At 32.3% G+C, this 14,372-nt stretch overlaps 2 protein-coding genes across 2 annotated transcripts; both read right to left on the reverse strand.

The window, feature by feature from the left end:
- Nucleotides 1-2,749: 2,749 nt before the first annotated feature.
- On the reverse strand, nucleotides 2,750-7,167 carry LOC146139239 (protein-tyrosine sulfotransferase 2-like). The gene is made up of 7 exons (XM_083391759.1): nucleotides 6,991-7,167; nucleotides 6,305-6,468; nucleotides 5,742-5,897; nucleotides 5,532-5,654; nucleotides 4,026-4,235; nucleotides 3,369-3,558; nucleotides 2,750-2,776 (listed from the first exon to the last, which is right to left on the reverse strand). The coding sequence occupies exons 1-7, from the start codon at nucleotides 7,165-7,167 to the stop codon at nucleotides 2,750-2,752; spliced, it is 1,047 nt and encodes a 348-aa protein (XP_083247885.1).
- Nucleotides 7,168-10,605: 3,438 nt separating this feature from the next.
- Nucleotides 10,606-13,458, reverse strand: LOC146139240 (protein-tyrosine sulfotransferase 1-like). Its single transcript, XM_083391760.1, has 5 exons — nucleotides 13,307-13,458; nucleotides 12,862-13,017; nucleotides 12,666-12,788; nucleotides 11,570-11,779; nucleotides 10,606-10,867 (listed from the first exon to the last, which is right to left on the reverse strand). Exons 1-5 carry the CDS (start codon nucleotides 13,423-13,425, stop codon nucleotides 10,606-10,608), a joined length of 870 nt encoding a protein of 289 aa, XP_083247886.1. The 5' UTR covers nucleotides 13,426-13,458.
- Nucleotides 13,459-14,372: the final 914 nt, after the last annotated feature.

Here is a 14,372-nt window from a genome sequence, read left to right on the forward strand (position 1 = left end):
CATATTTTGTCCTTTCGTATGATTTTTGCTGTTGTGATGCGTTCCGTTCAGTCAGCAATGTTGTGCGTTGAAAAATACTCTTCATTCAGGTGACATTATTTTTGCTTTTTTTCCCTTCGCTTATTATAAGCTTTTCAAAAACACCCGATTAGTAGTCGAAGCGAATGTTTCCATGAGACTCTTTATGCTGTCTCATTTTAAACTTACCAAGTACATTTTTTTTCTTCACACTTTTTATCTTTTCCTATCATATTTTCCCTATTCCAGTTGATATGAACAGCAGAGCACTTTAAAAGTACCGCAATGTCCCTTTTTAGCCTGTGTTTTTTTTTGTTGTAAGAGTTAGAGAAAAAAGCGGGGACTATTTTTCGAAGCGGCAATTTAAACTGCAGAAGGTACATAAATATCAAAATTGCGTTAGAATTCTTCAATTTTGTTTTTGTAATTTGAAAATATAAATTCTTACTTTTGTCACCGGAATTGTTGAACGCTCGCCATTACTGAATGCTATTACTGATTTACTACTTACTTTCTCACAATGTTCAACTGTGCCAAACTTTATTGCTGTTTCGCACTTTTCTTTGCAATTCCTTGAATGGCGGCCAAACTGATTTTCCCTTTCTTCTAGCTGTAATTGATCCTAATGCTGCGATTATTTTGTAGACACAGCTCTATTTTTTTAATAGCGAACGCCGTTTATTTAGTCGAGGCCAAATCGCGTAGTCAAGTTTTAAAACGTGCGTATTTTAGTACAAATTGATTTTTTATAAGTGGTGTATTCGTCGCTAATTCTGACTTGCACGCAGGTGTGAAACTTCTAGCTTTTTTATCTTATTTTTTCATTTTAGCTATTTTTTTTTATATTCAATACAAAGACAATGCACTGTTTTAAGGTGCCTTTTAAACGCTACAAACAAATAAACGTGATTTTTCGACAGATCTCGTATTTCTTATTGTTTCTCATAGAGAATTATAAAGTGCAGTGACCAGTTAGTTGTTACCAAATAACATAAAAATAAGTTCACCAGAAGTTAACAAATAAGTACCAGAAGAACATCTTTTCAGTCATGCCTACTTTGATAAATAATAATAACTAAGGGCGATTGATTTTTTACTTTGTTAACGTTGTTGCGTAATTTACCGATGACATTTTGCCTGTAAAGTCTATGCACATGTTAGATGAATAGAGTTACATTTTCCCAAAAGACAATTCGTCTATGTTTTATACAATAGGCACTTGCTAAACCATCTTGCATTAGAGCTTATATTATAACCCACCTGCAAAATACAACGGTGGTTTTAATTTAACTTCATGCATCAAAAAGAAACAATGTCCGACAGAAGCCACTCTTGTCTAGCACAGGTGTACCAAATAACTTTATACCGTGTAAAGTTTCGCCTTTTACTTAAAAAAAAAACGTCTAATACTTAAAGTAGGAAAAAAACTATTATTGTTATGTCAATTAACCTTTGTTCTTTAAAAAAATCTTTTAACTAACTGTACAGAAAAAATCCAAACACAACATGTTTTGTGCAGTGGCCAAACCTAGTTAATCCCAGAACTTGCTGAGGTATACACCAGTGTTGTAATGACTTAAGTCAATGACTTGGCTTAAGTGCACTTAATTCACTGCTTTTAAATGACTTGACTTGACTTAAGTCTTTTGAACAAATCACTTGGGTTGAAATAAAAAATTTCTTTAAGTTTATTTTTTATATGAAATTGCGCTATTTTTCCAAATTTTTGCACAAAAAACAAATTGCTTTGCTATATGTTCCGTTTTTTCGTAGTTTTTAGTTCAGTTATTGTTCATAATCATGCGAGTTTAAAAATTCTAATAGTTTAACGCTTTATTTTTATGACAAGGACATAACTTGAAGTTGACTTGCTCTAATTATGACTTGACTGGGACTTGACTTGCGCAACTGATGACTTGGACTGGGACTTGACTTGTTATTTATTCGAAAAGACTTGACTTGGAACTTGACTTGGACTTAAGTCACTTTAAAATGACTTGTTTACAACACTGGTATACACTTTAAATTACAGAATATGTATCTTAAAACTAAAATTGCAAATAGGTTATATGGTTTGTTTTGTTTAGCTAACAAACGCAATAATTGACAGCAATATGACGACTACTAAGTCTGAAACCTACATTTTGTAAATTCATACACAACTGGTCAAATATGCTGCCTTTGCTATCCAAATAAACTCCCCAACTGGCCAAATATGCTGGATATTTTACTAGATACACTAAGAAATGCATTTCAAATACGACTGCAGTTTCAATTACCTTCCCCCAAGATAGGTTTCATAAGTTTATTAACTCATTTGAATTGAGCTTTCGTTTAAAAATAATATAGTTCACAGAACCCAAAAATACAAGTGTCACCAATGCTTTACTACCATAACAGCCTTGGTAAGAGCTAATAAGAAAATGACTTCTACAAGTAGCCCAACCAAACTGATGATACTGTGCAAAAGTTTTGTAAAATCCCTGCCAACTACTAATGACATATTTGGTTATCCTAAATGAGAAAGATATAAGGAATGTTAACTGTACAGTGGGTACTGGAAATGTTGATCTTTATGCTTAGTCAACATTCGTGTTTCTAAGATAAATGCCAACAACCAACCACCATTCACCCAAAGTATGATTTAAACCTTGTCCATCACAAATAGAATAACGCAGTGAATGAAAATTTAACCTTGGGCAAAACTGGGTTGTTTGGAACTGTTTATCTTTTACGAAGCCCTGGCAGATTGATGAACCTAAAAATTGCAAATATGGAAAAGGGAAAACAGAAGTGTGTTCACCACAAATGTTCAACTGGACATTTTGTGTTTTTGTAGAGAAAATAGTTGTGGTTTGCCAGTTTTAACAGCGGTTAATCACCCAAATTAAAATAATCTTAACAAAATAGAAAAAAAGTAAAATTTATACTATAAAATATACAAAGTTAAAAAACATTTAGTCTAATTTTTTTTTTTTTATACGTGCTTACAGAGGTTAATACAAACATCTAAACAAAATAGGCCAAAAATGTATCATAAATATGTGGAAAATTATAAGTTTGACCCACAGAAAAAATATTCTGTTTGCTCCAGTCAAGTATTTAGAACATTTTTCCAATTAATTTACAATGCTTAGGTAAAACAATGGAAATGACAACCTTAAAATAATGAATAGAGCTTTTTACCAGTCATTGAACAGGAATTTTGTTTGTGTTTCTTTATAGCAAAAACTGAATGAATGCCATTAATAAATGTACCTACTTTTATTGACAAATATCCTGTTTTTGAAAACAGAGTTGAAAAACTGTATTGTAAGAAACCTGGAGCAGCAATTGTAAACCAAACTGACCTTGTTTAAGACAAATGCATCTGGTTCTCCATAAATTGGTGTCCTGTCTAACGGGTTGTATCCGAGTCTTTCAAGCATTGGTGCGATAAATGGCAGATCACGAAAAACGTCTTCGGGAATTTTGCCGAACCAACTTGTAAGAGCATCCAAGTAAAGCGGATGCTGAACCTGATCCGTTGACCTTTCGATACTAAACAATTACATCATTCGTTTTCAGTCAGGCCACATATTTTTTCGCAACTAAACGCAATATTTGCCTGCACCATTTGTGCAACCAACTCACATTGAATTAAACATAAACATGACCAAAAAACTGAAAGGATTAAAAACATGTATCAAGTTTTTTTTTGTATATAAGTATTTTTGAAAAATTATTTAGGGCTTAGGGTTGTTTTAACGCCCTATAAAAAGATGAATGGTTTAAAATAAAAAAATATGTCCAACTTAAGGGCAAAGCAAATAAAGTCCAAATGTGCAATAAGGAAAGTTTACTAGTTTATAATCTCTTAAAAAAATGACCCCAGTTAGTCAGAGTTTAAGGTGGAACATGCTTTTCTGCAGTTCTTATATGCAACATTAAACAAAACAAATATGTCAAACCATTATTTTTTACACTACATTACTAAGCTTTAAATCAGAAAACAAATAGCCACTAACTTCGATAAAGAAATGTTAGTCAAATGTTTTTCATGGTTTAGCACATCTTCCGTCCATGGTAAATCAAGAAAGGCAAGAATTCGATGAAGTGTTTTCACAGGTTGAAGCACCAAATCCTCATATTTAACAGGCATACAAACCTTTGGACCAACTTCCATGCACTGGTCGAACATCTTTTCGATTGATCTATTCCACTTGGTCAATACATCTCTAAAATCAACAAAACAGTTCGTTTTTAGGTATACTATGCACAGGTCTGTAATGTATGTAGCTTGACAACGAATCTTTAAGTAAAATGGGTTTAGTAAATCGACACCATCATGATAAAAATGTTTGGATTCACACTTGTATCTTCATCAGTTGATTTGACTAAAATGTATACAAACCTTGCTTATAAAAGGTTGAACGTCATTCTTGACATTGTGATAAAAAATTATAAAAATTGCATTTCATGAGTTTCATTATTAAGCTTCTTTACAGATCAGTGCAAAAAATTGTCTCCGACCTCCCAAAAAATATTTACCATTAATTTTTTGTAACTAGTAATTAAAAGGCAGAATTTACTATTTTGGATTATATGTGGTTTACATACTTTTGCAGAATAACACTGTTGTCAAATGCTAATAACAGTTAAGTGAATAATTGATAACTTAAATTAACATCATTAAAAAAAAGATTTAAGGCTTATAATGTTTTTTTTTATGGTTTGATTTACAGGATAACAGTTTTAGGGGAAAAACACCAATATATACATTCAGTCAATGTCGGAATACCCACTATAATTGGTTCCAGACAGCTAATATAGTATATGGGCCACAGAACGTTTAAGTGTCAAGTTTTAAAGTATGATAGACAGCACTGAACAAACAAATCTATTGAAAATGAACTTTTGAAAGCTATTTTAAATCCATCAAGGCCAATACTTAAACCTAAGGTCACAACCTATACACTATGCCCTGTTTCACATTGCCAAATTTCCGAAGCTAAAGTGTCACAAGTGTTAACGATGCAGTAAAAGTACTTACAAGCCACTTCATATTGATTTTCAAGTAGTAATGGGTACTATTAGCCTTACAGACAAGCCTAGCTGTTAAATATTTTTGAAAAACACATTTCATGCAACATAAAAAGAAACAGACTTGTTCAACTGAGAAAAACACATGGATAAAGTAATGGAATAAATAAAATTTTTGACTTTTAAAATAACCATGGCTTTAACACTTTTAATGTTGCGACTGTAATATAAAGAAATCTGCATATAAACTCTAACTTAATCCACTTTTTAAGTATTTCACCTAAAATGTATTTTAATATGTTGTAGACACATTGAGTTTATTACTGAAAATACAAACCACAAAGGTGATTGTGGTTTACTTTTGTTTTTTCACAGATGTGCTGTTTGAAAAAGAATAGTTAATCTAGCTGCTTCCAGTACGCTGATGTTACAACACTGCCAGCCTGTCTTTGCAGTTGTACACTAGTAGGAACAATTTGAACTATACAAACCTATAACTTGATACGTCGTAACCATCGATAGTAACATGCCGTGACACTATTGAGTGTGCAGACGCCCGTCCATCTCTTAACATAAGAATAAACTTGGAATTTGGAAAAATCTCTTTAAGATAACTGAAAATCAAATTTAAGAAAATAACATTAAAGTGAGTGAGTGAAGGTTTTTTGACCCCTTTTTGTGCTGCAACAAAATAAACTCACACTGCATATTGAAGTGTAAATGGGTCTTTATCACACAAACGCTTCGCTGGTTTACCATGCTTTACAATGACTTCCAATATAAACTTAGCCATAGCATTATTTAAAACTTCTCTGGATATCCCTGCTGCTTCCAGTATTTCAGTTTCATCCTTTGCGCTGCAAAAATGAAACTGCACTTTTGGAAAACAGATAAACAATATGATGTAAATTATGTTATTTGATGCATATTGATAGATCAATTCCCATAACTTTGATTCTTACTTAATTAGTAGCGTCCATACACATGACATATGCATGTACAAAATTATAAGCTGTAATGTTTAATTTAATGAAGGACATATCTAAACTTACGATAAGTGATCCTTAAACTATTCAAATCAGACCCAATATTGTCTTGAAAAAACCAAGGCCTTAACAATATTACTAAATATCATAAGGATATGTGCTTGCTCTGTCATTACAAAAACATCCGTGCCTCACCAAAACATTGCCAGGTGCCACTTTGAGAACCACTGCTTTACATGTTTGATCCATAAAACTGATGATTTAACTGAAATACCTACTTTACCCAATCCTTTCTTGCCATTAGTACACGTAGAATTACTCTTGTTTCTTGTCCACATCTTACATCTGGATGTGCATCGAGCATTGCACGCATTAAAGTTGTTCCACTTCTGGGAACCCCTCCGATAAATATTAGTGGGGCCTCTTTCGTAAATGTTGGTTCCTAATTTAATGGTTCTTTTATTTATTTGATAGCCTGAAGAACAATAAGGCTAGCACAGACCTAAGAGTGGTCGCCTGGAGTCATGAGCGTATATTTCGATTTTTTTACTTAAATGACTCCATTTGAGGCATTCCATAAAATATTTTTTAAGCATAAGCAGGGGACCAAAAAAGATGGTAGTTCATAGAAAAAAGCTCACGACTTTTGAAAGGTTCAGAGCAGACCATGATTTGAAATCTGAGGTCATGCTTGATTTTTTTTCCAGTGCTGCCTTACTTGTACAACAAAAGCTTAAACACCATTGTTTCTGGTTTGGTATTTCTTATGTATATCTGTTATTATTATCATTTGGGCATAAATTTAATCAAGCCATAAGGTCAAAAACAATTATCTTTGTTTGGGTAATTATTTAAACAGAAAATTTCAATTTCAATATTTGTCTAGTATATTATATATATATTTTTTCGTTTATAGTTGCAATAATAATGCCCTGAGATAGAGCGTAGGTACTTTCATTGTTACCTTTTCATTGAAATTCTCTAGACTGTAATCCTTGGGTGTTAGCACTACTTCTTCAGTAAAATTTGTTGAATAGTCTCTTGGGACAACACTGTCGCTTCCAAATTGGTAAGTGATGTATATTGACAACAGCCATAATAACATCCATGCAGTCAAACCACCTTTTCGGTAGTTATACATGATCAAGATTAGACAACCAGGCTAAAATATTTAATATGAAAAAACATGTAAAAAATAGGGCATATAAAAAGTTTAATTAATTGTGTTTATTAAAATCTACAAAAAAAGTTAGGAATACGGTACTTATATTGTTAAAACTGTTTTAAGATAGAAGCTAAATCTGCAACATAGGCTTAAATAGATATTTTAAGCGTTAGCTTTTTGTATTGTAATTTTTGTGTGTTTTGAGTTTATTTATTACTGATTTTTCTACTGTGGCATGTTAAGTCACATCCTTCTGTAATTGTAGCTGTGCAAGATCTCATGATTTTAAACAGCAAGACAAGTCATTGTTATGGAAAGTTAATTCTATACCAGTGGTTCCCAACCTTTTTGTTCCATGACCCCTGTTCTCTTTTGGGTAGTAGCCTACATAGGCAAAAAATGGGAACTTAAAAGTAAAAGAAATAAATTTCTACACAGCAATATTTGTTCGGACATGGAAGTTTTAGAATTGTTTTCTCAAAGGTGTCAGTTTGCAAAAAGAATTGGAGTCCGACAGTCTGTCAGGAAAGCAAGGCATATCTAAAGGAAATCTCGCAGATGGACGACCAAACAACCAAGTGCACCCACTACTATATCGTTTTTGTCATATGTATCGTCCTATTTTGGCTAAGGATTTCAGCCGAAAACAAATTTTGACGTAAAGAAAAAATTTCGTTTTGGGTGCAATCAATAGTTTTATGCACACATGAAGTTGGAAAATTACCACAACTTAACCTTCTTCAATAATTCAGGTTTGAAAATTACTAATTCAAGCGGACAATTTTAATAATACATTTTTTACGATGGCTTTCTGCAAACAAAATAAGTCTTACATAAATATGACGTTTCGCTTCTGTGGCAACATATCCATGGGGAATACCCAAAAGGGCGAGACAAATGGTTTATTGCGATGAAAGCTTGTATTATTGCATAATGTGTTATGAAAAACAATTTCTCTACAAAAAAAGTTTATTTCATAATTTTTTTTAACTACTAATAATAATGTTATATTACAACTGTGACTAAAATGACGTCTGTAGGGTACGTCGCTAATGTCCATTGACGTGTGACCGAAGCTCAAAGTTACCTGATGTTTTATTGTATTTTGAATATCTGTTTAAATCTTTTTGGTATTTTATAATATTGAAGTTATAGAAGTATCATGTATGCGTTGTAAGCTTAACATACGAATATATTTAACAGGCAAAACAGTTTAGCGACATTTAGTTGTGCAGAAAGACACATATGTTGTGAAAAGCTCGATAACAGGTACTTGTCTATTTTTTGTTATTGTTTGTTGGTTTATTGTATAACAGTAGATTGCGTAGATGGCTTTTTAAAGGTCAAAAAGCCGCAAGGTATAGTGTTAGAGTTAACACATTATGAAATGTAGTTTTATAATAACCTAGCCAGTTCAATGGGGTATAGGGTAAAAGCTACCCCTAGATGGCGATAAGGATTTAATTCAGGTATAATATTAACAGCATTACTTAATAGTAATACAGATGAAGTTGACATTAAGACTCTTTGAGTCTATTTTTTAATGACTTCAATATTATAAAAACTTTTTGGATGCCTAATGCCAGTTGGGGCCTTGACAAGTTGTGGATGGAAATTATGACCTATAGTCAGGGTTGCCATCTGCTAAGACCAAAAATAAGCACGTTACTACAAAAAATAAGCACGCTTTTGATAACTTGGGGTGGACCCAGGATTTTGTTGGGTGGAGGCATCCAAATACAATACTGTCAAAACACTTGTTCTCTGCCCTAAAAGAACCTTAAAGCAGCTTAATCGCACAAAGCTAAAAAAAATATAGTTTATTTGGTTGAATCGGCGAAACTTCCGTGACGTATTTGGCCAGGGTTTACCAAACTTGTATAGTAAACAGTATATTGAGACTTAATGAATTTTGCAATAAGACAAACTAAGCACACACAGCCAAAATAAGCACGTTTCTTAGAAATAAGCACATTAGTATTTTCTGACACTGCAATAAAAAATAAGCAAACCTGCCTATAGTGGTTGTCAAAGAGTTATTTTGGTGAATATGAAGGTCAAGCAATACTTTTGGAAATCATAGTTTTTTGTCTGAATGTCCATCACATAATCGTGCAACTTATTCGCATGCTAACAGTAATTTTCTACTTTTAATCCCAGTTTGGTTGATTCAACCTTTTTTCTTTTGCCACTTTGCGGTCTTTATTTAGCCACCCTGTTCTTCACTAGAAAATGACGTCACCTGTTAGTAAGTCTTCCGGTCACAATCTAATTTTTAAAATAAGGGCCCAAAAGAATCATGCCTTTAGGCAGTTTAAGGGACCAAATATTACTCTTTGAATACGCAGGAAACAAAATTTTACCGGCATATTTTTTAGTTTAAAATATGATTACAATGCATAATCAAACAAGTAATTTTTGTGTTAAATCTGTACACATAACACCAATTTCTAACAAAAACAGCAGGTTTATTCAGCACTAATTAAAAGCATTTGTCTACCACCAAGATACGTATAAAGTTTCAAGCAACGAAAAACAACCCACACGGAAAAGTCAACAAAAGTGTTAAGTTTACGATTAGGAAACGAATTGGGGAAATGTATTAGCATAAGGTTTAGTGAAAAGAATGAAAAAGCAAATAGTAATACTATTAGTAACTAAATTTATTCACACATAAAAATATCAAGTCAAAAACAGTATATTGCAATTTTATTATGTGAACTCCGCTGCTAGAACTCTATTTTAGATGAGTTGTGATTGCGCTTTCCCTTTTGCAGCTTGTCGAGTCTAACAAATGCAAAAAGTCAAATGTACACATGTGTATGATGGTAGTTCTCAAACTTTTTTACCTGACAAACCCGTTTGATATTTTAGTATAATAGCGGTCCCCATCAACTTTTAGAACTTTATAAAATCTTGCCACAATAATTACTTTAACAAAAAAAAAGACAAACTACCAACTGTACACAAGCTGTCAAATGAATTATGATTATAAAAACGGAGATCCTCTGGTTAGTAATGGATTTTAAAATATGTTGCAAGGAAAGACTAAAGTTTGAGATCCACTCTTCATTATTAAAAAGAGATAAAAGTGTGCAACACAAAATATTTAAATTCATCATAAAACAACATTAATAGAGATAGACCGATTTATCAGTTTACTGATAGTATCGGCCGATAGTTGGCTTTTACTGAGATATCGGTATCGGTAAATATAGGCCGATACTTTACCCGATATTTTATTCTAAAATATGCTATAATTTTTTCTGTACTACAAACAACTTATCCATTTGAAAAATAAAAAAGATATTTTGGTTTTAGAACCATGCATAGTTAATATGCAAAATAATAGAAATTAATAAAGGTTTCTAAACTAAAAGGGTATTTGGATTTTATTTTCAATTAATTTAAGTTTTAAACATTTCCCAGATAAGAAAAAAAATGGTATGGGGCCAAAAAGTAATGTCGGTCCGCATCAAAACCCACCTTGTTTAAGACCCATGCATCTGGTTCCCCATACTTTGGTGTCCTGTCGAATGGGTTGTATCCCAGTTTTGCAAGCATTGGTGCGATGACCGGCAAGTCACGACAAACATTTTCGGGAATTTTGCCGAACCAACTTGTCAACGCATCCAAATAAATTGGCTTCTGGACCTGGGTCGTAGAAGGTTCCACACTACACATTGACATGTCCAGTGGTTTAAAGCATTTCGAGGAACATAAAGGTTGAAAAAAATTAAACATTCTTGTTCATTTTCTAAGGACTTCTCAAAATATTACGGTAACTGAAGCTATGGTTCTTGACAGATGGGTTATTTTTAATTTTTTAAATTGAGGTTTCATAAATTTCTTAGTAGTAGCAAGGGGTCAAACAAAAAAAGTATTTTTTATTTATTTTGCTAGCGTTATTTAAACTCATCCATTAACAATCCCTGCAGGTAAGGACAGGTATAAGAGCAGTGGTTATTACCTTTTTTTAGTCATGCACCCCCTTTAAAATATTACCAGGATGGGACAACTATTATTTTTTTACTTTTGTCTTGAGAAACATATGTGCATCACTATGTCTGAATTTATAAATAGTAGCACCCTTTATACAATAAACCACTCTAGGTAATAAAAAATAATTCTCATACAAAAAATGTTACATTTAAAAACTGTTGCCTTACTTTTGTCATTTTTTTTATTTTTACCCTTGATTGGGAACCACTGCTTTAGAGCCATCACGAAATTAAGATAATCCAGGTGTTTTGTTAAATTATGATTAAATAGGCACTAAAGTTTTAGGAGTGTTTCTTTTTGTTAACACTGAACTTCATTGTTGTTTTAAAAGTGTTTATTTTTATAATCACTGAACTTAAAAAAATGCCACACTAACTTTGATAAGGAAATGTTGGTCATGTGCTTTTCATGGTTAAGAACTTCTGCATTCCACGGTAAATCCAGAAAGGCAAGAATTTGATGAAGTGTTTTCACAGGTTGTAGCACCAACTGTTCATATTTGACGGGTAAACAAATGAGGAGGCCCAATTTCATACACTGGTTGTACATCTTCTCAATCTTATAATTCCATTTCGCCAAAACATCCCTACACAACAAATTGATGATAAGTAAAAATAGATAAAAATTTAGATTTGGTGAGCACAGTGTGGCTTTGGAGCATAAAGGTTTGTGGCTGTATAGACTTTGGAGATGAAAATAACTAGCTTACCCAGTTCAAGTATCAGAAATGTATTAAATGTTTTGAACACCACACAAATTGTTTGTATGTCATGTAAATTAGAAAAGGCAAATTTAATCAATATTACATACTATTAGTTCACTTCATACTTGACAATTACAGCGGTTTTAAATTAGCAGCACATATGCCACACACATGTAACATCAAACTTTGTTCAACAAATGACACTTAACAAACAAAGTAATTAAGGACAGACACATCATTGCCACTTTGGTACTTGAAACTGGCACTTATCAAGTTATATTATTATGAATTATGGCTTATTGCAATTTACCATCAATCCAATTAAGTCAACGATTGTACAAAAGCACTTATGGCCACTTGATAATGATTTTTCAGAAAACTAATCACATTACTGAGCTATTATATAGATAAAGAGCATTAATTTAACAATCACTTTATATACTGTTCATATTATAAACTATCCTAATATCTAATGTTTGTCACATTTTTTTTGTAAATTTCTTCAAAGGCAAAGGAATGAAAATAGAAAACTATTATTTTCTAGATTTTAAATTGTAAGCTTATATGTACTGTGCTGGAAAACATACTACCTTTGGTTGTACCTTATGACATTTTTACAACATTCTCCATCTATGTAATCAAATATTTGACGGCTATTTAAAATCTTAAACAGTTAACTCAAGTAATCAAAATGTATTTGAAGGTACTCGAAAAGTTTAGATGCAATAAAATTTCCATATAAAAATATAATGATTTGTTGTTAACTAACCTGTAGCTTGTAATGTCAAAACCAGTAATAACAACATTTCTTGATACTATCGAGTGTGCAGAGGCCCGTCCATCTCTCAACATAAGGATAAACTTGGAGTTAGGAAAAATTTCACTGAGGTAGCTGAAAATGAACTCAGGAACATACAACTGAACAAATCTGACAAATATGTAAAGTTATGATAGAGCAAACTTACCTTGCATATTGAAGTGTAAAAGGGTCTTTATCACACAAACGCTTGGCTGGTTTATCATGCTTTACAATGACTTCCAATATAAACTTAGCCATAGCATCGTTTAAAACCTCTCTGGATACCCCTGCTGCTTCTAATCTCATATCTTCACCTGGTGTACTAGAAAAATTGAAACTGCACTTTCACAACATCAAAACGTTTATGTTTGGAATTATACAAAATTTCATTGTTATTTTTAAGCCTTATGTTTTATATAAGCCTGTGTTTTAATTTATTATATTTGGTAACAGTAAGCCATAAATGTGTGCCCTTGTTATAGCGCCGCAAGCTTATAAAGTTATCAACCACTGGTTAACACTAAAGTAGCTTGACCCGGTGCCGCATTTTATACCCACATCACAAATTGAATTTTTTTTATTTTGAAATGTAAATCTAATGAGATATTTACCTCATCCAGTTGTCTTTAGCTGTCAATATATTAGGAATTAATCTTGTTTCTTGTCCACATCTTACATCTGGATGTGCATCGAGCATTGTTCGCATTAAAGTCGTTCCACTCCTTGGCATTCCTCCAATAAATATTAATGGTGATTCCTTACTGAATGTTGGCTCGTTCAATGACTTTGTCTTCAAGTAAGTTAATAAATGACTTGACTTAATTTAAGTAACTGTTTTCAAATGACTTTGCTTGACCTAAGTCTTGTGGACAATTGGCTTGCCTTGAACTTTAGTCAAATCACTTGGGTTAAAACTAAGTGTTTATATCAAATTTTTGGTAATAAAATTAGGATATTAATGTGAAATGTGGCACATAAAATGATTGGCTTGGTGCAAATTGCGTTTTTGTTATATTTAGTCTAGTTGCGGCTCATAATCGGTCGAGTTTACCAATTTTAAGAAGTTAACGTTTTATTTTATTGACAACAACCTGACTGCTAATTTGCTAATAATGACTTGACGGGGACTTGAGTTATTTTACAAATGACTTGACTTGGACTTCAGTTATTTTTTAATGACTTGACTGGGACTTGAGGTATTTTACAAATGACTTGACTTGGACTTCAGTTATTTTTTAATGACTTGACTGGGACTTGACTTTTTCTTTTGCAAAATGACTCGTTTACAACACGGCAAGTCATTTCATATCATTTTGAAAAAGTAACAAGTTTTTTAGTCTCCATTTTCTACATACCACAAAACAAAGTAAAATTTCAAACTAAAAAATTGAAATTAATCATTTCTTAGCTTTTAGATATACTCATATCTCGAAAAAATTGTCAATATGTACCTTTTTGCAACACTGCAATTCATTTTATTTCGTTTTGAAAGAGAAATTTAGATTCAATTCACACTACAAGGAAAGGCAAAACTATTTTAATGTTACCTTTTCATTGAGATTTTTGAGACTGTAATCCTTTGGTTTTAGAACTACTTCTTCAATGAACTTTGTTGAATAATCTCTTGATTTTTTTCTAATGCTTGCATATTGGAAAGTAAAATATAACGTTGACAGC

This window comes from Ascidiella aspersa, chromosome 6 (assembly GCF_963924565.1).
Source record: "Ascidiella aspersa chromosome 6, kaAscAspe10.2, whole genome shotgun sequence".
NCBI lineage: Eukaryota > Metazoa > Chordata > Ascidiacea > Phlebobranchia > Ascidiidae > Ascidiella > Ascidiella aspersa.